Genomic DNA, 25679 nt, shown 5'->3' on the forward strand with positions numbered 1-25679 from the left:
TTCCAGCAAAACCATGTACTTCCCCCTTTTCTTTTGGTATTGAGTTAATTAGCAAGGATGCTAGAATTCTTTGACAAACTAGGCTAGAAAAGGAAACACTGGTACAATTACCCAAGGTAATACAGAAAATAGATCACAACTGAACTACAACAACAGCAGCAACAGCAGCAGCAACAACAACATACACCAGTTTGCCCATGGACATACAAGGATTCTTCATCAATATATATATATACATATACATGTACATACATATATATATATATTATATATATCCGAATCCCCAAACTTTGGCAAACAGGCTACAGATTTACAATCACAAATCAATGATAAAAGAGTAATCTTTCACTTTAACACCTTCTATGAAAATATTGGAGCAGAGGGCAAAGATCCACTATCTGGCTTGATTGTTATCTTCTGAATTGTTGAACAAAAACTGCGGGAGGGATGCTATTCTGGGAAGACTAAGAAGCAGCTCTCCGACTGAGTCCTTCCTTGACATGGAAGGTGCCTGCTTGAAGCAAACATCATTGGATTCGCACTGGGATGCAGGAAACGCTGGTGCAACGTTACTTTCACTTGCTTCAGAAATTGTATCGGGTTCGTCAATTTTCCTATCACTAGGCACATCAAGGTCGTTCTCTCTTTTAAGCAGCAAGTTCTGACCCACAATAGGATCCTTCTGCAGGAGGCAGCAAAGGGAATTGACCCTCGACATGATGGACTGCTCATCAGAGGCTGACATAAATTGAGAGTCACTGAACAAGTATTGTGTAATTTCCTCCAGAATGTCTTTGTTTGGTAGTTCATCAATGGAAAAAATAGGATTGCCAGACGTAAACTGTTCTGAAATGCAATGTCCAATATGATTCACCAAATCACACATCGAAATTGATGGGTGGAGCCTGGGAAATTTGATCTGCTCACAATGGTTGAATTGCTTTGGTCCTTCAGTTGCACTGCTTCCATTTTCATCAACTGCATGGAGGTCAACCCCTAGATGTAAGCACAGACAAAAAATACAACTGTAAGATATGTAATCCAGGCACAAATTCTAAAAACAGAAAGAATCTGAGTTTGATATGAAATTCATCACATAGCAACATCAACTATGACAATAGTTTCTGTGTATTACGAGCTCCCAAAAACAGAATTTGGTATGAAATTCATCACATAGCAACATCAACTATGACAATGAGTTTCTGTGTATTAGGAGCTCCCAAAAACAAATTCAGATTCATCACATAGCAACATCAACTATAACAATGAGTTTCTGTGCATTGAGGGGCTCCCGAAAAACTGATGGTGGAAGGCATCAATTGGAGCTGCACTGCCCAAGCTCAGTCTGGTGGCTTGAGAGATCTTTTGAAGCTGAAGAAATTAAAAATAAGAATAAAATATGAGAAAAGGTGTTTGAGATGAGCAGGGAGAAAACTTCAAGTCCTGACGCTTTCACAATTTTCAGGAGAATTGGGCGGTCTTGTGGGAGGACATCTTCGGGTTTTTTTCAAGTATTCAATTGCAGTGGGGTGGTGGGATAAAGTGTGTATCTTTTTAGCCCTTTTCCCAAGAAGAAGAGGTCTGAGTGAGGAATGTCAGACTATTGGTCTTTTGACTAGTCTTTACAACATCCTTCCTAAGGTCTTAGCTAAGAAATTGAGAGGGGTTTTGGGGGACACTATGACCATGGTTCAATCGGCATTCTCACAACACATGCCCTGTGCTTTTGGCTAATGAGGCGGTTAAGCATGTGAGAAAAAGGGGTAAGAGGGGACCTATATTTAAGCTGGATTTTGAGAAAGCTTAAAATATGATTAATTGGGTCTTTTTGGACAAGGTGATGTTTAGGAAATGTTTTGGGGATGCGAGGAGGAAGTGGATCACAGGCTGTCTGAGCTTTGACCAATTTGTCAGTTATTGTCAGTGGTTAATCTAGAGAGTGATTAAGGGCTACTCGGGGGCCTAGGCAACGGAACCCATTACCTCCGTTTGAGTTTGCCTTCATGGTGGATATCTTGAGCAAGATGCTCATGCATGACCCATGCTCGGGAATTGGGGTTGGTAAAGGTTTATCTGTTGGGAGGGAGGAACTGGAGGAGTCTTATGACACTTATCTTCAGTTTACCAATGATCCAAGCTGTTTCCCATGGATTACGCTACAAATTTCCAAAAAGGTTATTATTTTGTTAAAAATCTTCAAAAATATTTCAGATCAACTTGTCCAAGAGTGGGATGGCCGGTATCAATTTCAATTGTTGGGAATTGATAGAATTTTAAAACCTTGGCAGTTTGTGTTCCCTTAAGTGGTCGCTTTCTTATATTGGCCTCCATTGAGGGAACACTTTACCCTGTATTTTTTGGGACCCTGTGATCGAGAGGGTTGGCAGGAGGTTGGGGGGGTGGAAGAGTGCATATTTGTCTTATGGGGGTTGTGTTACACACATTTGTGCCTTCCTTTCCAACATTCCTATTTACTTTCTCATTTTAGAGTGCCCAAGTCTCCAGCTAGTGCAATCAAGAGGCTGATGCATGACTTTCTCTAGTTGGATTCTGGGGAGATTGAGAGAGATCATCTACTCAATTGGGAGGTTGTTAGAAGACCCACAATCTGAAGGGCGGCTAGTGCTTGGCAATGTGGTTTCCAAAAACATCTCATAAATGATTGTGGAGGTTCCCCGAGCTTAATTCCCTATAGCACAAGATGGTGATAGGTAAATATGGGCAACATCAAAATGGGTAGCTGACTAGACAAAGTAGCATTATTTCTCATGCAAGCCCCTTGAGATTTGTTTTTCAGGTAGTGGGTGTCTTCTATTTTTCGAGTGTGGGTGTCTTCTCTCCTCTCATCTGTTTCAAAGTGGATAATGGCAATAGGATCCAGTTTTGGGAGGATGTTTGGATGGGTGAGAATTCTTTGGGGCTGTTGGTGTGTTTTCTGTTTAAGCTTTATTCTCTTCACAATGCACCTAAAATTTCATTCTTTCCTTTAAAGGGGGGGCTCTCTTTTGTGGAACTTCCATTTTTTTAGGAATCTCAATGAAAGAGGGCTTGATGAGCTTACCACCTTGCTTACTGCATTGAATCGGTTTGCTCTTTCCATTAAGGATGATGTGAGGGATTGGACAGATGATTCTTTGAGCCTCTTTTCTTCAAAAATCTTTTTCTTACACCTCTTAGAAACCCCTTCTCCCAAGTTTTTCCCTTGGAGCCACACCATTTAGAAGGCAAAGGTTCCTTTTAAGAATTCCAACCTTCATCTAGACTGTGACTCTAAATAGAATTAATACGCATGACTTATTATACATAGGAAGACCGAACAAGTATCTCACTCCTGATATGTGCTTAATGTGCTGTAAGTGCAACAATTGATCATCTTGCTCACCTTTATCTCCATTGTCAGATGGCAACCACCTCGGAATGTTTTTTTCTTTTGTTTCACTCACTTAGGTGGCATCTCAGAATGTGGGAGATCTCTTGTTTGTGAATCATTGGGGTTCTTGCTCAAGTACAATGGGCTGCAATGGTGCTGTCATTGTTGTCTTATGGACCATTTGGGATAAGAGGAATGTGAGAACATTCAAGGTTCGTACAGCTTCTCCTAGTTTGTTATGGGATAGAGTTGTAGGGCCAATTAATTCGGATTTTTTTGGGGTCATAATTGTTATTGCTCTCTCTTTTAGAGGACATCTAGTCCTATTTTAGTTCGGATTTTTTGGGGTTTATAGCTGTCCAACCTTCAAAGAGATTGGAAGGCAGCTCTTTCATAATCCCTTTGATTATTGCTCCTTTTAGAGGACACCTAGTCCTCTTATTGTTGTACCTCGTTTCGGTCTTCAATAAAATTTTCTCAACACACCCCCCCCCCCCCAAAAAAAAAAAAAGAACTATAAAATGCCACTGATCAATCAACCCCAAAATTCAATGAATTCTTCTAATTTATCTTGACAGTGCCACAAATACGATGCAACAATTTACTAAACTGATGAGCTCCTAAACATGTGCTATTAACCTAAACACTACTTTTTTTTAGAGGTAAAGCTAGCACATCGATCCTTAAGTTCAAAAAGTTCAACTCATGTAAATAAGCATGACCTAACACACCCCAAAGGAATAAGATTTTTAAAGAAATTCACAAAACCATCCACATGGCTGACCCATATACAATACTAATCAAATGCACCAGAAACCACATTAAGCTTCTCTTTAATGTAGTAGTCAAAGAAAAGAATATGAATAGTGAAAATGTCAGGAAGGATTGAATTCAAGATATTCGAAGCCATAAGTCAGTACTAAAATAGAGAAAGAGGGGATACAAGTTCTTTATGTGCCCTCACTGTTTGTGTTTTATTACTAACATCTGCTGTCTCTCGTACAGAAATCAAAGTCCAATATAAACTCCATGAAACATAGCTCGACTCCAGCATCCACCATGTATTTCCCACATCTACAACATGATTTGATTAATGGGTGATTTAACAAATATGTTAGCTCTTCTTAATTCATCATTTTTTGAAAGGCTCATTATTAGTTTCTCTTTATACATGTAACAATGTAGGCCCTTTTTTTCTCTTTATATGCAAGTAAGTTTGTACTTCTGTCACTTAATCTAGTAAATTCCATAAAACTAATGCAATAGAACCGGAAATAAACACACACACACACACACACATATAGTTCTCACAAAGCAATGATAATGTATGTGTATTGTTCATGTTTTTGAATGATAGTTTATTCTTCAGAGTATATGTTATGTTTCATGAATTCAGGTGGTGCGCGCCTGTTGTTGCTGAAAGTTGTCTATCAATTTTGCTTAAGATCCCAATCCAGGAACACAATAATCACTCTAAAGTTTCTCTTCGCCTATACATTAAGGGTGTCTTTAGTATCATTCCTGATTCTGTTTTCATTTACGTAAGACCCATTTGTTTATATTGCCAGTTTTTTGTTTATGTTGTTTTTAGTTATTTTCGAAAAAACTGAAGACCAAAATTTACAATTTTCACTTGTTTTGCAATTTGGTGTTGGAACTATTTAATATCCAGAATTAAATTTTGTGGATTAAATCATTCATTTTATAAATAATTTTTAATTAAAATTAAAACAAAATGAGCATAAGAATCTAAAACAAAAGCTATTTAAAAAATATTTTTACTACTTTTCAATTTTCATGTATAATAAGATTGTTCTTATAAAGTGAATTTTGAAATAAAATAATGAATTAAAAAGTTATCATAATATTTTATATTATAATATCTTAATTATTATCATTTTGTACTTTTATTATTTTAATCATATCTTTTAACTGTTGTTTGATTCAGAAACAAAATGACATTTTTTTTTTTTTTATACATCAGGTTTCCTGGGCTTATGCGCCAGACTAATCCCATGCCTACGCCAGCCGTGCCCACAGCCAACACGTAGGAGGTAAATCCGGATATGCGCTACAAGTGGCAGGATTTGAACCCCAGATCCACCGTTGTAAGCAGCCTTCTGGGGAACCACCTTACCACCTGAGCTTATGCCCAGGGGCACCAAATGACATTGTTCAATCATGTTTTTAATTTGTTTAGTTTTACAAATATTAACCAAACAAGTTGCTAGTTTTCAGTTTTTAATTTCTGTTTTTAGTTTTTAGTTTTCATTTCTGATTTTCGTTTTCATAATTTTTGACAATGATACCTAATGGCCCCTAACATATCTATTGTGATTTTAAAACTGTTTGAATAATTCAACTGTAACAGCTAAGTATGATAATAAGGTGTGATAAGCCATAAAGTCAGATGCTTGTTAGGGAGAAATCAGGCATCCACTAGATTTCTAAATTTGAACACGATTAGCTAGTTTTAAAGGAAGATTGTTTCTAGTTTTCAACGAAGAGAATTAATAAGCTTTCCAGCATAAAATATTACCCAGAACCGTTTTCATTCTTCATATGTTTTTCTAAAAAACAGAAAGAAAGTAGAAAAAAGCAACGTGAAATTTTACAGACTGCTCAGTAATGTTTTGAAGCAGACAATGAACAGTGCAATTTCATCAGAAGATTTTTAGGATGTTCTATTAACAAATTTAAAAAAAGCCAGGGGCAAATGAAAAATCCCAGAATTAAATCTCAGCATCAACTACAACTTGCAGCCTTTTGCAGCTTCACTTCACACATTCAGCTTCTAAACTAAGTACCAACCACTTGGATAGTAGTGAACAAAGCAAAAGGCACTTCTTTAAGCAATAAAAGAGTATGATCATATCCCATTCATGAAAAGATCACAAGTCATAACAAGTAAATTATATATAGCATGCCAGTTATCATGAAAGTGCTGAAAATGTTGGTGTGATACTTAAAAATTAGAAGGCAAAAACTGAAACTGCTACCAAATACAGATTAGGAGATCACTTATTGTAACAGCTAATATAAAAACAAAGAACGCTTAATTGTCACTGCTAATAAACTTTTTTTTAAAAAAAAATTAATAAAAACTTGCCAACCCGTTTTGGAAAAGATGTCAGATTATGTCAAACATCCGCAAAAGTCTGGTCAAAACATCACAACCTTCCAACTTTTCATTATCATGATATTCACGGTTTCCACATTTTTTGCACCATGCAAATTAAATCTAGAATCTCAACATAGTTGCAATTGAAAAATGATTTAGACATAGAAGTCATTGTTAGTTCACATTAATTACTATTTTATAATTGCTGCCCAGCTATTAGCACACCAAGGTGACATAGATTGGGAACAAATGGCACGCATGCAGAGGAAAACATCTTCACTTAAATCCATATCCTGGAAAAGAACTTAATCAAAATAGTTAATACCATAGTGATACTAGTCATTTAAAGTTGTATCCCCAACATATAAGATAGAGCCATAGACAGTTGAGTGCAACCTAGTCCATTACACAAACAACCCAATGCTCACAAATAACCTTAGAAAAAAAAATACATCCTACTAGTAAATAAAGGTATTCAAATACAGAAGACAAAAAAAAATTTGAAATAAAACTCCACAGCAATTGTATATATCAGTAATCCACCCTAGAAACCAGAAACTATGAACAAAAGAAAATAGCATCCTTCTAACAAAGTGTTGCCTTGATGGCTGAAAAATGTAAAACAGCCAACATTGTTAGCCATACCCGTACAGCAATACTATTTTCACCCTACTCTAGAGCTGACAATTAGAGTTTGAAGTACTCAAAGTCTCTCTACAAAATCAACATTATGTTGAAAAATGAGGGTAATAAACAAAGAAAATTTCCAGGACATGCACCGATCATCATATTTTTTAGCAGACTTATTTTAATAAAATGAAGTCAGCATCATATTTACGCAAGATTTCTGAAAATTACCCAAATTAACAAGATCATACTCACACTAGATTTACATCTCAAGTTCATAATTTTACCTGAGCTGGGAGAAGAAGTTTCATGGGACAGATGTCCTGGAGGCCCAGCAATAGGATTGTGCTGTTCATTCTTTAAAGAAGATAGGCGAGGTGCAGGTGACAATGAATCTTGCAAACCATAGAAAGCAGAGCCCTCCTCATTTTTCAAATGAAAATTATGGCATTTAGATTCATCTGGGTCCTCAAAAACAGAGACTCTGGTCTCAAAGTAAGGAGATTCTAGCACAACATCTGGCTGTTGACTTAAAAAGTTAAGACGAGGATCACATTGAATGAGCTTTTCAAAATGTTTTCCTAGCAAGCCTTGGGGGCACTGCAGAAAATGTCTCCTGGAACCAAAAAAGAAATTAAAGAATTTAATATAACATCACGACAGGTCAAATATGAAATACCACAAAATCTCATAGTGAATTAAGAGTCACTTTCAAATAGGGTAAAAGAAATTGACCTCTCCTCAAGTTTGGCAAAAAAGACACAGACCACCTTGAGATTTCAAAAATCCCACGGACAACTCTGAGGTTTTGCTAAAAAGATGCGGATCTATCTAACATTTAGAAAAATCCAACAGACGTCCCTTGACATTTGAGTTGAGACACTGATACCACCTCATAGGGCTTGTCTCTTTGCAAATAACAAGTCCGCATCTCTTTGTCAAGCCCAGGAGAAATCTATGGGATTTTTAAACCTCCAAAGAGGTCTACGTCTTTTTGCCAAACCTTACAGAAGCTCTGCAACTTTTCAACAAATCACAGGAGAGGTTAGTGGCTTTTTCCCTTCTCAAATACCATATCAAGATACTCAAAAAATTTAACACCTAGAGCTTCCCAAACCATAAAGGCGTCTAAGGGGGAATCATCCATGCAGCCATACCTTTATGCATTTTAAAAGTTAGTTCTAATGTAGTTACTAACTTATTTCACATTTATTGCTAAATCATAAAATTTAGCACTAATGTAGTTACTGACTCACTAAATCCTAAAGTTCAAAGGCATGTCCTCCAGTGCAGTAACTAGAGCAAATTCCAAGATAATGCATGAATAATGGTTACGATTACTGGCACTTGACTTTTGTGGCTTCCTAATCTTATTTACAGGAGTAATAAATTTTCAGGTACTCATTTTACAGGAACAATGTTGTCGTTACTGTTCCATAGATGTTCCATTTTTGTTATTGGAACAAAATATACCAGGACCAATGCGCACTGGTTCCACAATAGAATAAAAATACTTGTTAAATATATATGCGGGGATTTGTTTGCATATGAATAAAACTAATATAAATTTTGATTTTTCTATGCTTAGTTGACACAAATGTATCATATTATCCATCAAAAACTCATCAAGTAATCTTTATGAACTCATGCATCATCTTCAGTCATAGAAATATCAACATAGTTTTATCCATCAATTTCTATTTTATCAAATTTTAATACTCATATTCTTCCTTTTAATTCCTCTATTTTACCAAGTTCAGATTTGAGTTTAAAAAGTTTTAAAATTGTTGAATAATTCACTCAAATTAGTGTACTGGCAGAACATGCTGCTCAATCCGGTAAGGTGAAGGGGACAGAATGGAAGAACAAATGTACAGGTTTTAGGCAGGAACAGAACATACCAATCCATTCTAACCAGTGCATAAGGAATTTATAACATTCATATGGAACATAAGAAGCTAGAAGTAGAGCTCCAATAGCACAACCCATGCATAGTTTGATGATGCTGAATCACTGATGATAATAATGACAACAGCAACAACAATAATAATAAATGAGTATGATGCATTTTGAAATCAACGCTGGTCCCATGCTGCTGTAAAAATGTAACACAAAGGGCAGCCGGGTGCACAAAACTCCTGCATATGCGGGGTTTGGGGGAGGGGCGGTTCACAATGGGTCTATAGTACACAGCCTTACTTGCATTTTTGCAAGAGACTATTTTCACGCCTCGAACCCGTGACCTCCAGGTTACACGATGACAACCTTACCATTGTGTATACAAGTAAGTACGAACTTTTAAAGGCTGCCTCAGCCAGAAACTTGATGGGTCCTCTCTAAATTAGAGTAATTAGACTATGCTCACACAAGCTCGGAATGCCAAACCAAAAATTGCTACATATTACCCACAAATAGAAAAAGTTATATTCTTAGCACACAGGAAAGTCATAGTAAATACAAGATCACTTACGATTAATGGAATCCCACAAGCCATGGAAGCAACCAAAAAAAATAAAAAGTTGATAAAATTATATTTTCAGACAAAGGTTTACATCTTGTGATCATATTGTCCCAACCAATGTACATGAGTACATCTAAAACTCTCAAAGAGCCCAAACCAAGGAATGTCCCTAGCAGTATAAGTCCAATACTCTCAAAAGATCACATGTTTCACAAATTATTCAAAAAGATATTTCACTTTTCATATTCTTTTGGTGATTTTTTTTGCAGACAAGGTCATCAATGGAATGATGCCTTTCAATACGTAGGAGTGCCTAAAGAGTAAGATGTACAACTAAAGAGTTTGGAGAAATACAACTAAAGGTTTTCTTATAAATAATATTATCTACTTAGTCTTTTACATAATAGATGCATCTGTAAAGGCCTTCATAAATGCCGAAGGCATTTAACATTTTTTTTTTTCTACCTAGGTCTTTCATTTTTTTCTAACTCAGTAAAACCCTCCTATAATGACTTTGAACAGGTTATTTTGGCGTGCACATAATATTGTAAGGGCTCCCGAAGTGGCTTGTTTCCACTTGGAATGCTGCGCAAAAATGGATTGTAAACCTAGATAATTTCAATGGAAGATTGGAAGGACACACATTTTGCTTTGTTGTTCCTACATTATGCAATTTTGAGATTTAGCTTGTTTAGAAAAGGGAATCCACTGAGCTGCTACAGGAACTGTTTGGTGATTAGTTATGAGCTTCAAGGGGTGTTCATGCTCATACAAAAAGGAAGAAAATCCACTATCTGATCACACATCATTTATGATTGGTGTGGACAGAGGCAACTGGGACAGCTTTGGGGAGAGAGGAGACTTCTATTGTAGTCATTAAATATAGGTGGCTAAAGGCTTTGAGCTGTCAATAGTGAAGAGGGTGGATGCATTTAATTTCTTGAATGATATTTTTTATCATGTAAACAACTTTTTCTGTGCATGGATTGGCAATCACATGCCCACCTACCATTCCTTTTCAGTACAGCTAACATTTTAACATTCCAACTGCTGGATTATGTTACATCCTATTCTTATTGTGAATGCCAAATATAAAGTCAATCAGAGATTGGTCCAGACTGAAAACCAACTGAACTGTCCAATCAATTTGGTTCTGAAGCCAGTTTGGTTCGGTTCGGTTCAGTACCAAAAAATTTTGATCTGGTTCTCGGTTATGGTAAGCAAGTTTTGGTACTGACAAAAAATTGAAATATTTGATAATTTTCAGATTTTTCATAAATAAATAAACCTTTTAACATCTATTTATATTAGACATAATTAATACCCTTTGTTAAGTGACTAGGAACTTGAGAAGAATATTTCAAAAACTTGGAAGAAATTTTGAAGAGGTTCAGTCGGTCCAGTGGCTTGTTTTAAGTCCGAGAAAATCATGATGTTCAACACGGTTCGGTTCTTGAGATTGTCAAACCGAACTGAATCATTCGTTTCTGTTTTTAGTTGTTCGGTTTGGTTCTTCCTCCCACAAAACCGGAAAATTTTTCAGTTTCTTCTTGTTTTTTTTTTTTTTGCCCTCGGGGCCTGGACTGATAGATTGCACAGCCCTATCAATTGCTGCTGTATTTAAATAATATTTTATTTACAATAAAATGACAATACTAGATCAAGCAGCTAACAGCGTCAGATTGATTTAATCTTAGGCCAGCACAATAAGAATATCTAATCCAATGGTACCTGTCAAAATGTAAACCCCATGACAAAATATTGAGAGGTTTAAACATAGCAGGTTTTATGCTAGGTGTGAGAGGCTGCCTCTATATGCATGTGCACATCTATATATGCCCATACAGAGAGAGAGAGAGAGAGAGAGAGTTAATACAGGAAATAAAAGAACAGTTGCAAATCAGATGGGGGGAAAAAGGGCAACTTGGAAGTTTCAATTTGAAGAAAGAAGCAGAGGAAAAGGAAAAAAGAAATTTCGAAACACTTCTATAGGGAAAAGCATAATAATTTGATAGATGGTCAAATTGATACATCATCTTGTAAAACTGTTGCCTCCATTTCTTCATGAGATGAATCACAGCTTTATGAATGATGGTAGGACTCTATCAAATATTAATTCCAAGCCAAATTGAAAAAGGTATTGGAAAACCAATATTTTGCCCATTATAAGTTTCTATTAAATCATTAGCATACTATAGCTTCACCTTCAAAGCCCATTGTACTCCTGAAACTATTTTCAATTACTCAACCATAAAGTTCTTCCAAGTAGAAGAGATTTGAGGAAATTTAGGTTGCTTTATTGAAATAACTTTTTTTGTTCCAGCTAGAGGGGGAAGAAATACTCAAATGCATGACAAAAGGAAGCGGTCCCATCCTTTTTTGGTTTCTAACCAGAAATCAATAAAAATGATTTTCATCAAGATATTAACATAGAAATATAATTGCTAGTATACATGAATCCTTAAATTCAGAAATCCCCTACTTTGTCAGAACCTTTATTGATTCAATAGATTGAATCCATAAGATTCAAGTTTAATGCAGAAATAAGAACAAATAGCGAAGAAGAAGAATAGACCAGTATAGCAGGAATTGCCATACCGGTCCAAACCCTCTGTGGAACAAGATCTGAAATTGCAACCCCATATGCAATTCATTCAGAGTTTGAATAACCAAAATAGCAACCCAAAAAATTAAAAAAGCAAACAAATAAATGAGGGGTAGCTTTCATCCTTGCAATTACAGACCTAGGAAACACAGATTCTGAAAGCCTGAAGTGTCGGTGTCTGACACGTATCGGATACTGATACCTGCCTGACACTCCCCAACATGTATCCAACACATGTCAGGAATTAATTAATTTATTTTTATTTTTGGACCTGCTTAAAACACTTTCCAACACTCCGTGACACGACTAGGACACCTCCAGGACATTAATGCTGTGTTTGGCTGTCCTCTTTAATTCTGTTAATAAAACCACATAAAACAATTGAGAAGTTGAAAGACTGAGAGTCAAGAGGGTTTTTGACCTTTGAGTGGCTAGGATTTGAGGCACTAGTGCCTGTGTGCCAGCCTTGTAGAGCACCACTGCACCTCCCGACCTGTAGAACCCCCAGCCCTCTCCGAAAAAAATAAAATAAAGTAGAATAAAATCATCGTTCGTTTGCTGCTCTCTGTTCATTTTTTTTTTTAAACTTCTAGACAAGATATTTTTTAAACTTCTAGACAAGATATGCCCATTGCCCCCATTAGCCATGTCCTTGAGTTTTGTTGTTGTTGTTGGACCAATACTCTACAATATGAATGTAGTTGATGATTGTACAAGTATATTTTGTAAAACGTGTAATTGATAATTTTGCATAAATCGTGCTTATATGTCATTTTAAATCAAAATCACAACAATATTTGTCATCTAAAAGGAAAACATGCCTATATAAATATATATATATATACTTTTACACTAATTAATTAGTGTGTCATATCCTCATTTTTTTGAAATTGTCATATCGCCGTGTTGGTATCAATGATTCCTAGTTACAGACAAAACCAACCTCCACCAGGTTGATCCACACAGAGAGAGAGAGAGAGAGAGAGAGAGAGAGAGAGATTAAATAATTGAAGCTTTTTATTATTATTATTATTATTTCCAAAGCTTGAATTTTAGCATTCTTCTTGATTATTCTCTTTCAATGTTCAGACTTCAGTACAACCTGCTACTGCAGAATTTTGATATTATTTGGCATAGAATTACAAAAATTGAATGATGCACCAACCTTTGCTATCTATGCTAATACTAAACAACTACTCTTGCAGATGTTGCTCCAAATATTCCAAATGTTTGTTTCCTAGTGAACTTTGACCCAAAATACTGGACCAATGGTCAGTAAAAATTGAGAGAAAGTAAAGACACTTTTTTTGGGGCCCCGCGCGGGGGGGGAAGGGAGGCTCTGTTCAGGTTGCTTTTTTCCCTTTTTCCTGTTTTGATCGGCCAAGAGTGAATTCCTTGAAGGTCACCAAGGAGGTGTCACCCATATATACAACGCCAAAAGAAAAAAATCATCGAGGGCGTCAAAAAAATTCAGGAGCTGTACAAGTGTCAATCATGCACAAGCCACTAAACCAACTATTTTGAGTGGCAGCCTGTCTTTGATAATGTTCAGTGACATAGCTAATCCTTTGAATGCTCTTCTATTCCTTTCCCTCCACACAATCCAAAAAAAGGGCAAGGGGAATTAGAGTCATGGCTCTCCTTCCCTCCTTGAATGAAAACACTTTCAAGCCCAAATTTCTTTAACAGTTACCGCTGCTGCTTGATCAGAGCAGTGGGTAGATCCTAGATATCTGGTCCAAGAACAGTGCAGGAGGATATGTTCAATTGTCTCAACATGATCTTCTTTTTTGCACAAAAAGAATATTTGTACTAGAGGCAAACCCATTTTCTGCAGGTTTTAAATTGCAAGGAGCTTCCCAAGAGTTGCCTTGTGTGCACACACACACCAGAAAAAGGAAAAAAAGGAGAAAAAAACCAACCTTCATGGGAGCAGGTGTCCTCCAAATAGGTTTCCAGGGGAACTGGCTACTGATTACTGTAGGAGAAACGAGTATCGTCACTTTTTTCCAGGATCCATTTTCGTTCATTAGGAGTACTACAAAAAGAATTTTATACAGGCTGCCAAAAAAAAAATATCAACAAATAGGGAATTTCCCACAGATGTCCCATAAAGCTAGAGATGACTACTAATTAGAGCATCTTAGTCATAGGACAAGCTGAAAACAATTGGACATTTTGTGCTTAGAGGAGAACAGGCCCACCAATTGTCACATCAGAAGTAAATGTTTCTCCATTCCACATGTCAAGATTGACAAAAGAGAAGAAATCTTTCCAGCCTCTATGGATAAATCTCCAAACTCCCACACCATAAGGTTCTCCTACTTCATCAGAAATCCATCTGTTGCAATCAAAGGCATATTTCAAAGCAATGATCTTTCTCCAAAATTGATCTTGTCCATTCATGAAACTCTATAGCCATTTTCCAAGGAGGGCTTTGTTCAAAGTAGAGAGGGAATAGAGCCCTAAGCCTCCATTATGAATAGGCCACTTGAAAGCCCCCCATTTGATAAGATGGTATTTGAAGGCTGCTCGAAAGCCCCCCATTCGATAAGATGGTACTTAAAGTCCTCTTCTTTGTTTGCCAAAGTAATCTTTTCTGAATGTCCTCCAATATTTTGGCTACTGAGCAAGGTCCTTTTGTTAGAAATTCCTTTATCGTTAAATTCAGCTCCAAAAGGGAGACCAAAATAGGCTAATAAGGGAAATACCCCCAATGTGGCTAATGTGACTTTCTAGATCTATAGTTCCTCTTTTTTTATCTCTTGACCAATGCTCCAATGCACATAGAAGGAAGCAGCTAACCAATCTCATTTCTCAGATAAGTCCATTTGTTTTAGTTCTTGCTCTTTCATGACCCAAGAAACATTGGAGCAGGCTAACATGTGAGTAAATGGGAATCTGCCCATTTGATTTCCAGAATCCACTCATGTAATAACACATACAACACAGTAAGCTAAGAACTAGCAAAGCACATTTAGTGAATGACCAAAGTTAGGCAGTTAAATAATTAAATTAGAAATTCATTAGTATAAAATGCAATTTCCTCATTTCCAAAAACTTTATTTTTTGAATTATAGCATGTCGAGCATCAACCAAGACCAAAAAGTAGCATTAACTTCAGCTGTATGGATTGTGACCATGACGAAGACCAATAATGCATGTCTACTTGTTAATAAACAAGCAAAATTGCAGTGATATCATTTACAGTTTGACACTTAAATACATTCAGAGAATTTTATTGTTAATTTATTACCTTTGTATGCTCGCTTGACCACCAGTAAAATCTGAGGTTGCCTGCCAGAGAGTATGCTTCCTGGGTTGTGGATTGGTTTCTCTAAAGAAAAGTGGTTGCCTAGCCAGCTGCACCAAACAAGAACACCCCTATTACAACAATACCAACACATACCCGCCCACACAATGAAGTACTATGGCAGAGCCAATTACCACTACATCCAAGGTCGCAGGTCCATCATCAGGGCAGTTGGCTTTTATATCCATGATATCTGACCACTGAATTTCAATTTTATTCTTGAGACCACCATCAAGGACTTCCCACACAAGCTTATGCTTTGCAAAGTAACACTTAGCCACAAGGTCTCCTTCGTATCTTGATGCATACTACAACCATAAACCATATATAGTTCCAATTGACAGTTGACATCAACCTCTACGTCTAAAAGAAAAGTTAAATGTACTACAATGAACAATCACAAGTTTAAAGAAGTTATGAATATACCTCCCAAGCTCCAATCCTTAGCAATGAAGCAGAAAAATTTGAAGCCTTGAGCTTATCTGTAGGTATAGATACAACAGGTCCTTTGCCATGCTCCTTCTTACCTTGAGTTGCTAATTTAGAAGCATTCTCTTGAGAAAGCCTCATTTGGATCAAATCCAAGAGTGATGGGCTTTTCTTTAACCGCAAACCCAAAGGACTAGGCTCATCCAATGGGTTGTACTGTGATGGCGGGATTGGAAAAGCACTAGTTTCAAAATTGTACTGCTGCTGAAAAATAATGTCACAGAGGTAGTTAATTTCATTCTCTGTTAGATTATCAAAATAATTTTGCGAAAGAAAACAAATTAATGGTTTTTTTAGGCATTTTTGGCGATCCCATTCTATTTGTACACGATATTTCTTCGCAGAAGTCCATCATTAAAGTCATCAAATAAAAATTGTCACCAACAACAAAGTCATTGGCATGTCATCCAGTTTAGGATTTTTACAAAATGCCACCATGTAGTGCAACCCCAGATAATCCAAAAGGAAAGACTGAAATTATTAGATTCAGTAAAATCTCCAGCCTTGTAGTCATGTTTTAAAGTGTGCCACACACGTTAGGTGCCATTTTTTGTCTTCTAGGGAAAAAAAATATTCAGAGAATTCATCATTATATAATATCAATCATATTCTCCAATATGAAACAAGATAGGGTACAAACACACACTAAAGAACCTCCACTAATTTGATTAGATTATGTGGCTTAATTTAGACTATTTGGTATCATTTATGTTTCTTTCCTCATTTCTATTTTCATAGAGTGAAGAAACAAGAGGCCACAACGCATGTCGCTAGCTTTGTTTCTGTTCTTACCTTTGAACTGTAACAACCCACATATTCTAATTTTCACTCCAGGCATACTGTTAGCACAATAATCTAATGGCTAGAAATCACTTTGGTAGATAGGATCTTATGTACAAATTTTTTTTCATGAATAGAAATGAAAATAAACTTAACAATAAAATAACTAATAATTACTGAAGAATTAATAAAAAATAAGAAAGTGAGGCAAAGAAAGATTACCATTTTTCAACCCCCATATATAATAGAATTGTTCTCGTAGTAAGAAAGATTGAGTTTATTCTTTTTATTATAAGATATTTTAATTTGTATAATTTTGAATTTTATTATTCCAATCATAGTTTAATCAAATAAGAATTTAAATTCATTTCAATATATTGTTAGTTTAGCTTTACAGTGAAACCACAAGACTGCAAAATATTTAATGATGAAGAAACTTGAGCGTGATTGAAGGACGATATGATAACTAATTATTTTATTTGATGCAAGAGCAAAAACTTGTGTTCAATCAAGTTTTAAATTTATTTCAGTTATGGGAATGATTGTCGTCGTATGACATAGAGGTCTTGGGTTTGAGGCATGGAAACACCCTCTTGCAAAAATGCAAAGTAAGTCTGCACTATAGACCCATTGTGGTCCGCCCCTTCCCCGGACCCCGCATAGGGAGCTTTGTGCACCTGGCTGTCCTTTTTTTTTTTTTTTTTTTTTTAAATTTATGGGAATGATTGCTTTCAGGTCCTTTTTTCAGATTTTTATTTTCATTTCTGATTTTCAATTTCATAATTTTTGAAAGTGATCAAATAGCCAATTTTTTTTCTTTTTTCAGTTATTGATTGTCCAAAACCAAAACAATCTAGGTCATAAGATTTAAAATTCAGTTTCATTTTCTTTTTCATGGTTTTGTGGTGATTGAACGATGGTATGATTATTAACTATTGTTTGATCCAAGGACAAAAATGAACACGCCTTCAATCAGATTTTTAATTTGCATCAGTTTTTGGAATAGTTGCTTTCAATTTTGTTTGTTTTTGTTTTTTGCTTTCATAACTTTTGATAGTGATATCAAATTGCCAATTTTTATTTTTCGGTTATTGGTTCTCCAAAGCCAAACAATATATACCATAATATTCAAAATTCAGTTCCCTTTTCTTTTCCGTAGTTCTCTAAAACCCCAAACAGATCGGAAAGAAAACCATAAGAGCACGCGTATAAATTTCACACAATTTTCAGATTGGCCCAGCGAGTCCAAACTGAAATAAACAGTAAAGCGAAGAAAATAACAAAGAGAAATCAAATTTTGAAAAATTTAAAGGGAAAAAGTCTCAAATTTCAATCAAATTTAAGTTGGCACCGCCACCTCATATCAAAATATAACATCTGCCAGGACTTAATTTCACTTTCTTCCTTTTGAACGGTCAGGAATCAACAGTCACTCAAGCCCAGAAGCTATAGTCCCTCCAAAATACAATAGCTCAGCCACGCCCCCCCTCCCTCTCTCTCTCTCTCTCTCTCCATATATGCAAAAACAGAGAAGAACAAACCTGTTCAGTCGAAGGCCGCTTAGACCTCTTCTGCATCGGTCCCTCCTCCTCCACCAGCGAGTCCTCCAGCTCCAGCTTCACCTGCGCCGCTTTCCTTCTCGCCGTCAAGTCCGCATCTACCGCCACCTTGCTCGAACTCATCATCTGCACCATCACAAAGTCCAGCCCACTAAGCAGACCCGGCCGCCCGCCGATTCCGATACTCCGAGAAAATAGAGAAAAAAAAAACCCTAGAAAGCAAGACAAGACAGATTCTGTGTTCTTTCAAAGACGGCGACAATGGCCTGAACACGACACCTGTAGTAGGCGCAGTGGACTTGAGCACGCACCTCTCACGGACTCCTCAGGTGCCACGTAGCCAGAAGCACGTGCGAAAGATCCGCCGGGTCTGAACTACGGAAATGCCCTCGATCTCGACTAACGGATGCCCGCCCTTTGAAATGGGCAGTTTCGTCATTAGAGGGAGGGAAGGAATGGCGCTGGTCGGAATATAAGTCACGTGGAGTACACGTGAGCGAAGTGGATAAATGTGGGGTCCAGTTCGTGAACGTTCTGAGTGAATGCCCAAGAAAATAGCGTTAGAATTAGCATAATAGCATCCAATGATTGCCTACCAAATAAATAAATAAATACCCAAAAGGGCAAATGGATAGAATCCAAATCCAATGATTTTTTCTTGCTGTTTACATCAATTTTCTCTCCGTTTACCAACCAAGAAAATTTCTGTTTATTTTTTCTCGCCAACAACAAATGAGCTGTACACTCTTCTTTTTATTTTTATTTTTCCGAAACCAATTAGTTTTCATTCATATTTTTTTTTTCAAATTCTTAATTTTTAAGTGACGCTACAAGGCCATCTTGGTTCGGCCAAAATACTACTAATTAATTTATTAAGAAAATAAAATAAATATCATTCCATTCAATTCAAAACCTTCCATTATTAAGGGATTTGACATTAATTAAATATATTAGTTATTTAGAAGTAAATATAAACATATCTATATTTTCCTTTTCCTCAAATATATCTTATCAGTCTACTAATTTGAATTAATTATAATTAATCATCTCTCTATTTTTCAATTTCTTCTTCATCCACATCCATTAACAAGAGTCTTTTCTCTCCACTCATCTCTTAATGTTGCCTATCACTTGCATTGAATTTTAACTCAAATAAAAATAAAAATATATAATATATGGCAAGTCATTTTTTTTTTTATGAAAAAGTTGCTTGTATGTTCTATCTAAATTACTTTATATTTCGGACAATATATTTATTAATTCTAGTTTTTTCGTATTCCTTTCTTTCACTTTCTTTCAAAACCGATTCTTTCAATTTAAAAATATATACACTTTAATTGTAAATCGTTTTTAGCGTTTCAAAGTCTTCATTTTCAATTTCAATTTCATTGATATATTTATTATTATTATTATTTGTATTAATTTTTTTTTTTTACACTCTTTGAAAAGTGAATTTTCTATTTAAAGATACAATAACATTTTTGCTTCAATGATTACTTATCCATCCTATACCAAGTACACCATATTTTATTTTATTTTTGGATTTACATAGGAATTTCAGCCACTAACGAGCTCTTCGGACCCCCTAGTACGGCAGTAAACTTACGAATCAGTGTCCTCCGCCCCCAGGTCTCGCTGATTAGGATAAAGTTCAAATGCGGACATGACTTCTGTGCATCAGTTGGCCGTTTGGCCAACCAAACTCCTGGGACACATCTCCATTACTATTCATGGTCCCCACTGGCTCACAGAGAACTCTCACCATCCATGGTCCCCACTGGCTCACAGAGAACTCTCACCATTCATGGTTCCCGTTGGCTCACAGAGTGAATTCTCACCATCCACGGTCTCCGCTGGCTTACAGAGTAAACTCTCACCATTCATAGGTACCGCTAACTCCGTTAGTGTATCCACCTGGAATTGAACATTTGATACTCCTTCTTACTTGCTGAGTAAGTGAACTAAGAAATTCTTGGATTTACGAAATTAGTTTGAATTTCAACTATGTGAAACACCTTTTATAGAACAAATCTGAGAGGTCCATAAGGCAAACAAGTAATATCTTATCGAAATTGGATCCAAAGCTATTAAATTTGATATGAGATCCACCTTTGGGGTATTATCATATGGGATCCAAGCCACTGTAATGAGGGTGCCAAAAATAGGAGTGGGAAGATAGGTCACAACCCAATGGTGACTCATTATGCGCTCATTTAAAACGAGTTTAGGTTTAAGAATGAATGACTTGTTTACAAACAGGTTTGACCAGAATTGAACCCTATTAATAAATATGTTAGTCAAGTTAAGGTCTGATACCTATCGAATCACTAGTTAAACTTTTTATAAAAGAATATTGAATTATATATATATGTATAAAAGATATTTAACCCATGTATGATATACCATGTATTTTTAAAACAAATAAAGATAAGATACACGTTATATAATTTCATTTTTTGAAATATTTATAAGGAAAAATTATAAATAGGTTGTAAGCACAATTTTAAAAAAATTTAAATCACTTTTAAAAAAAATTATTTAAAGAGAAAATTTTAAATAATAAATAAGTATTATTAACTCACAAATGTGAAGATGTTAATAAGAAAATAATAAATAATTTTTGTTTTTTTAAAAAATATTTAACTCATATTTGATGAAATTTTAAAGAAAAATTTAAAATAAATATATTATATATTTATTAACACCCATGGTACCCTTTATTATTTGGGGAAATTTGGATTTGTGTTTTACTCATCCATTTGTAACCAGGTTAATCTGAAACCAAATCGTTTAAGTCCCACTTATAATGACCCAACTAATTGACTCATTTTGCCACCCCTAATTAGAGATTAGATAGGGGAGAATGTCACAGTTCCACATTGGATATATACTAGGAAAATTTTGAGTTTATAAAGTTAGTTAGAACTCCAATTAACTGAGACGCTTTTTATAAGACAAACTTGTGAGGCCAATGAATTAAAAGTAACAATATCTCACTAGTGTTGGGCTCCAAATCATTACCATAGGTAGTTACAATCGTTTATTACCTTCCACATGGCTTTGTTCTACATAGTTGAATGAGTGTCTATTAATTTCACTATTTCAAAAACTAATTAATGGCATGACACTCGACTAATTTTATAATATTTTATGCAAATTGATTCATGAGAACTTCATAATTATATTTACTATATTCAAAAGCTCAATGATATACCCCAAATATATCACTTACCATAAGTTTAGAAGAGACTAGAGCCCAGCATTGATGAAGGCAGTTACCACCTAAGTCAACTGCTCAATCAGAGCGATTGACACCAACTCTATGATGACCAGAGCAATCTATGCCAACGCTATAACAACCGGAGTGATTCACGCTTGCGTCATAATTCGCCAATAAATGGCACATCACCATTAGGTCAAACTTCATCACTATAAATGGAGATTTAGAGAAGAGGCTTAGGTATCTCATTCTAAACTCTACTTTATTGTTGTATAAAAAACCTCTCAAGTCAATCCCTGACTTAGGCATCAAAGAGATCCCCCAGAATACACCCCGGGCCCTCTAAGCCTTGCCTATTTATCTCTTTCCTTGTGGTCATGATTAGGGATCGTGACGGTCGTTCAATTTTTTGCTACAATAGTTGGCGTTGGCTGTGGGAACTTGTTGAGAGGTTTTCTCTTTCAATCCTTGATCATGACTATATCAAATAATTGAAGTTCGATGCATTGGCTCGATTAAGATCATCTAAAATGCCCCTATCCGACACCTAGACGTACTCGACGCGGTCCGATCCATTGCCGATTGGGACCCTACCCAGCGCAAACTCTTCATTCGCGACCTTGGATGGGACACTACCATTAAGAACCTCCGCAATCTCTTCTCCACCTACGGTGACCTCAAAGAAGCTATCGCAATCCTTGGTAAGGTCACGAAAAAAGTAAAGGGTACGGGTTTATTATGTTCAAGAACGTTAATAGCGCTTTGCTCGTGTTGAAGAAGCCAAGTAAAAAAATTGATGAACGAATAATCAGGACCCAACTTGCGATATTGGGAAATTCTGGATCTAATGCGAATCTAACTACAATTGATATTTCTATGCGCAAGATTTATATAGCCAACATGCCTATTCGTAAGGTATAATTTTCTCCATCATACAATAATAATTCTAAAAAAAAAAACAACAACAACAAATAGATGCCACAATTTCAATGCTTGAAGAGCTCCGCCTTAATGGCTAATAATAATTAATAGGATGTTCAAGTTATTTAATTGATTGAACAATGACCTATGCACCAAATGCATAGTGGGGTCATGATAGCTATACTATCAGTCAAATAAACAAAGTCAAGCTTTGAAATTCCAATGGGTTGGCCGAATGTACCATGGGTTCGACATTAATGACTTTTGCTCATTCATGTGCGCTGAACAATGGATTTGAAATTGCAATTGGAAATTTGAGTTGAAATTGCAATGCACACTGAAATTGCACAATTGTAACAACTGCAATAAGCAAAACCCCAAATAACAAAATCGAGCTCCTTAGCGACATTCTGTCGAGCATCTGGAGCCCAATTAGCTAAACAATCCACACCATAATCAAAACAAGTAGTAACAAAATTACCGTCGTCAATGGTAGACATCTCACAGATCTCAATCTCAACTTCAATTTATCACTGCACTCACAACCCCATGTCCAAAAAATCCAACATGGGGACTCACGAATCAACTGGGATACAATCGAATAATCTGAGTTTATAGACCCCACAGATGACACAGACAACACGAAAATAGTCTACAAAATTTTAACACTACACACTCACTTGTAGTTCCCTTTGCCGAAAATGATCAAACACTTGGTGCATACATGTCCAAACCCTTTAAAACAAATCCATCCTGAACCAATTTAAAATCCTAATTGATATTAAAAATACCAAAACTCACATATTTAACCCCAATGAAAATAAAACTGCAAGAACCTGTTGAATTGAACAACCATCCTAGCATCATAAATTACCAAAATGTTACAGAAGATATAGCCCAAAAGATAAGCACAGCTCATTAGGCAAGGAAGAATCAGCCCAACTAGCAAGCAACACTCCTGAGGCAAGAAGACTGCCCAAAAAATAAGCACAACTCATTATGCAAGGAAGAATCAGCCCAACTGACAAGCAACACTCGTGAGGCCAAAAGACTGCCCAAAAAATGAGCACAACTCATTAGGCAAGGAAGAATTGGCCCAACTGACAAGCAATGCTTGTGAGGCCAAAAGACTGCCCGAAAAATGAGCACAACTCATTAGGCAAAGAAGAATCGGCCCATCTGACAAGCAACGCTTGTGAGGCCAGAAGACTGCCCAAAAAATGAGCACAACTCATTAAGCAAAAAAGAATCAACCCAACTGATGGGCAACACTCGTGAGGCCTATAAATGGCCCAAAATATGAGGGCAACTCATTAGGCCAGAAATGGCAAAAAATAAGAGCATGACTCATTAAATCACAAGCAGCCTAAAATGCCTTAAGAAGAGCTGTTCGATAAAAAAACAAAAACAACAACAACAACAACTTTCGAACTTTGGAAGCCAGCTTCAAAAATTCAAAACTGAAGGGGGCAGCTGATATACCCCAAATATATCACTTACCATAAGTCCAGAGGAAACTAAAGCCTAGTATTGATGAAGGTTGTTACCACCTAAGTCAACTGCTTAGTCAGAGCAATTGACGCCAGCTCCATGATGACCAAAGCAATCTACGCCAACGCTATAACAACCAGAGCGATTCATGCTTGCGCCATAATTCGCCAATAAATGACACATCACCCTTGGGTCAAACTCCATCACTATAAATGGGGATTCAGAAAAGAGGCTTAGGTATCTCATTCTAAACTCTACTTTACTGTTGCATAAAAAACCTCTCAAGCTAATCCCTGACTTATGCATCGGAGAGATCCCATGGAGTACACCTCGGGTCCTCCAAGCCTTACTTATTTATCTCTTTTCAGGTGGTCGTGATTAGGGATCATGAAGGTCGTTCAATTTTTTGCCACAACACTCAATATTATACAATTTTATCAATATAATAAAATTACAATAAATATGTCACAGGTCATATGAAATAAAAATATATTATTTTATAAACTCATTAAACATTAAACTTTTTCCTAAATATAACAATGGAGAATATTAAAACCACCATACTCACTTCTAGTTCAGATTCAAAATAAGGTGGTGTTTTGAATCTAAACCAAAAGTAAGTAAGGTGGTTTTAATCTTCTTTATTGTTATATTTAGGAAAGAGTTTAATGTTGGATGAATTTGTGTAGAAGATTGGAGTGTGCAAATGTTTGCAATACTAGTAGTTGTCAAAGTTCAAACTTTTGGACCATATAAAAGTCATCCTATTTCTCTAGGACCCTACCGCTGGTTTGTTTTGTGTCATTACCATTTACATGCATTCTTCTTCTTCTTGACAATCACCAAAACATATTAAGTATGCAACCTTCTTAACATGGTGCTTTCCTAATCAATCGTAGTGCATAATCCATGTCTTTTTCATTTTTATTACTATGTTGTGGTGAAATTTGTGCTTCTATGTTATATATTATTAAACAACACATTATGAATGAATATTCTGATAAAGTACGTACTTCCCTTTTTTTATTAATTTTATTTAATTTTGAGTCAACGCAAGACCTTGGATATGTCTGAGAATACACATAATGAATATTTTATGAGCTTATAATAAGAAATAGATAAAGAATGATTATTTCTAAATTTCATCATGGAGGTTGAGTATGATTATATATATAATTGTGTGAGTGAGTGCGTTGTTTGTCTGTTAATCGGTATGCATGCCTTGCTAGCATTTATAGGGACTTATATGTGCGCAAAAAGCTCCTGGGGAAAAGTTTTTGGGCACCGTCAGCTCCAACACGTCCAGCTCAATGTCATGGATGTGTCGAGAGTAACCCCACTCATTTTGGACCTCATATGCTTGAATTGGACACTTGAGTGCTTAAAATCAACTTAACTTATTAAATTCACCTCTAAGCTCATAATTTTCAATCGAGAAGGAGTTTTTGCATCGTTAGTGTAACGACCCGGAAATTTTTAACTATTTAAAATAATAATAAAAAAGATAATAAAAGGAAAAGGGGAAATAGAAGAAAGGGAAAAGAAATTTTAAAAGGGTAACAAGCAAACACTCGTCGATGAACTGGATTTTCTAGTCGACATGCAATCTTCTAAGCCTCATCGCCAAATATGCATGTCTCGTCGATGAGGGTTTACTAAAAGAGGTTCTCATATTTCTAAATTTCGTCAACAACCTCTCGGTTTTGTCAATGAACCGTGTTC

At 36.0% G+C, this 25679-nt stretch overlaps 1 protein-coding gene across 4 annotated transcripts; it reads right to left on the reverse strand.

The window, feature by feature from the left end:
* LOC131157045 (uncharacterized) lies at positions 1 to 18744 on the reverse strand. Of its 4 annotated transcripts, none has more exons than XM_058110896.1 (6): positions 18308 to 18744; positions 15924 to 16187; positions 15632 to 15805; positions 15441 to 15547; positions 7406 to 7734; positions 1 to 996 (listed from the first exon to the last, which is right to left on the reverse strand). In XM_058110896.1, exons 1-6 carry the CDS (start codon positions 18458 to 18460, stop codon positions 395 to 397), a joined length of 1629 nt encoding a protein of 542 aa, XP_057966879.1. In that variant the 5' UTR covers positions 18461 to 18744; the 3' UTR covers positions 1 to 394. The 4 variants fall into 4 exon arrangements, with proteins under 4 accessions (XP_057966879.1, XP_057966878.1, XP_057966880.1 ...); XM_058110895.1 differs by having other exon boundaries at positions 15924 to 16190; XM_058110897.1 differs by having other exon boundaries at positions 1 to 978; positions 15924 to 16190; positions 18308 to 18741.
* Positions 18745 to 25679: the final 6935 nt, after the last annotated feature.

Source organism: Malania oleifera, chromosome 6, assembly GCF_029873635.1.
Source record: "Malania oleifera isolate guangnan ecotype guangnan chromosome 6, ASM2987363v1, whole genome shotgun sequence".
Classification (NCBI taxonomy): domain Eukaryota; kingdom Viridiplantae; phylum Streptophyta; class Magnoliopsida; order Santalales; family Ximeniaceae; genus Malania; species Malania oleifera.

Bases quoted from the DNA above. Each gene is read 5' to 3' on its own strand.
- LOC131157045 (XM_058110895.1), bottom strand. From the start codon at position 18,460: ATGGTGCAGATGATGAGTTCGAGCAAGGTGGCGGTAGATGCGGACTTG. The intron at 7,735-15,440 runs GTAATAAATTAA...TTTTGGTTCCAG, and splicing joins GGTCAAGCGAGCATACAAAG to GAGACATTTTCTGCAGTGCC. The intron at 997-7,405 runs GTAAAATTATGA...GCTTACATCTAG, and splicing joins AACTTCTTCTCCCAGCTCAG to GGGTTGACCTCCATGCAGTT.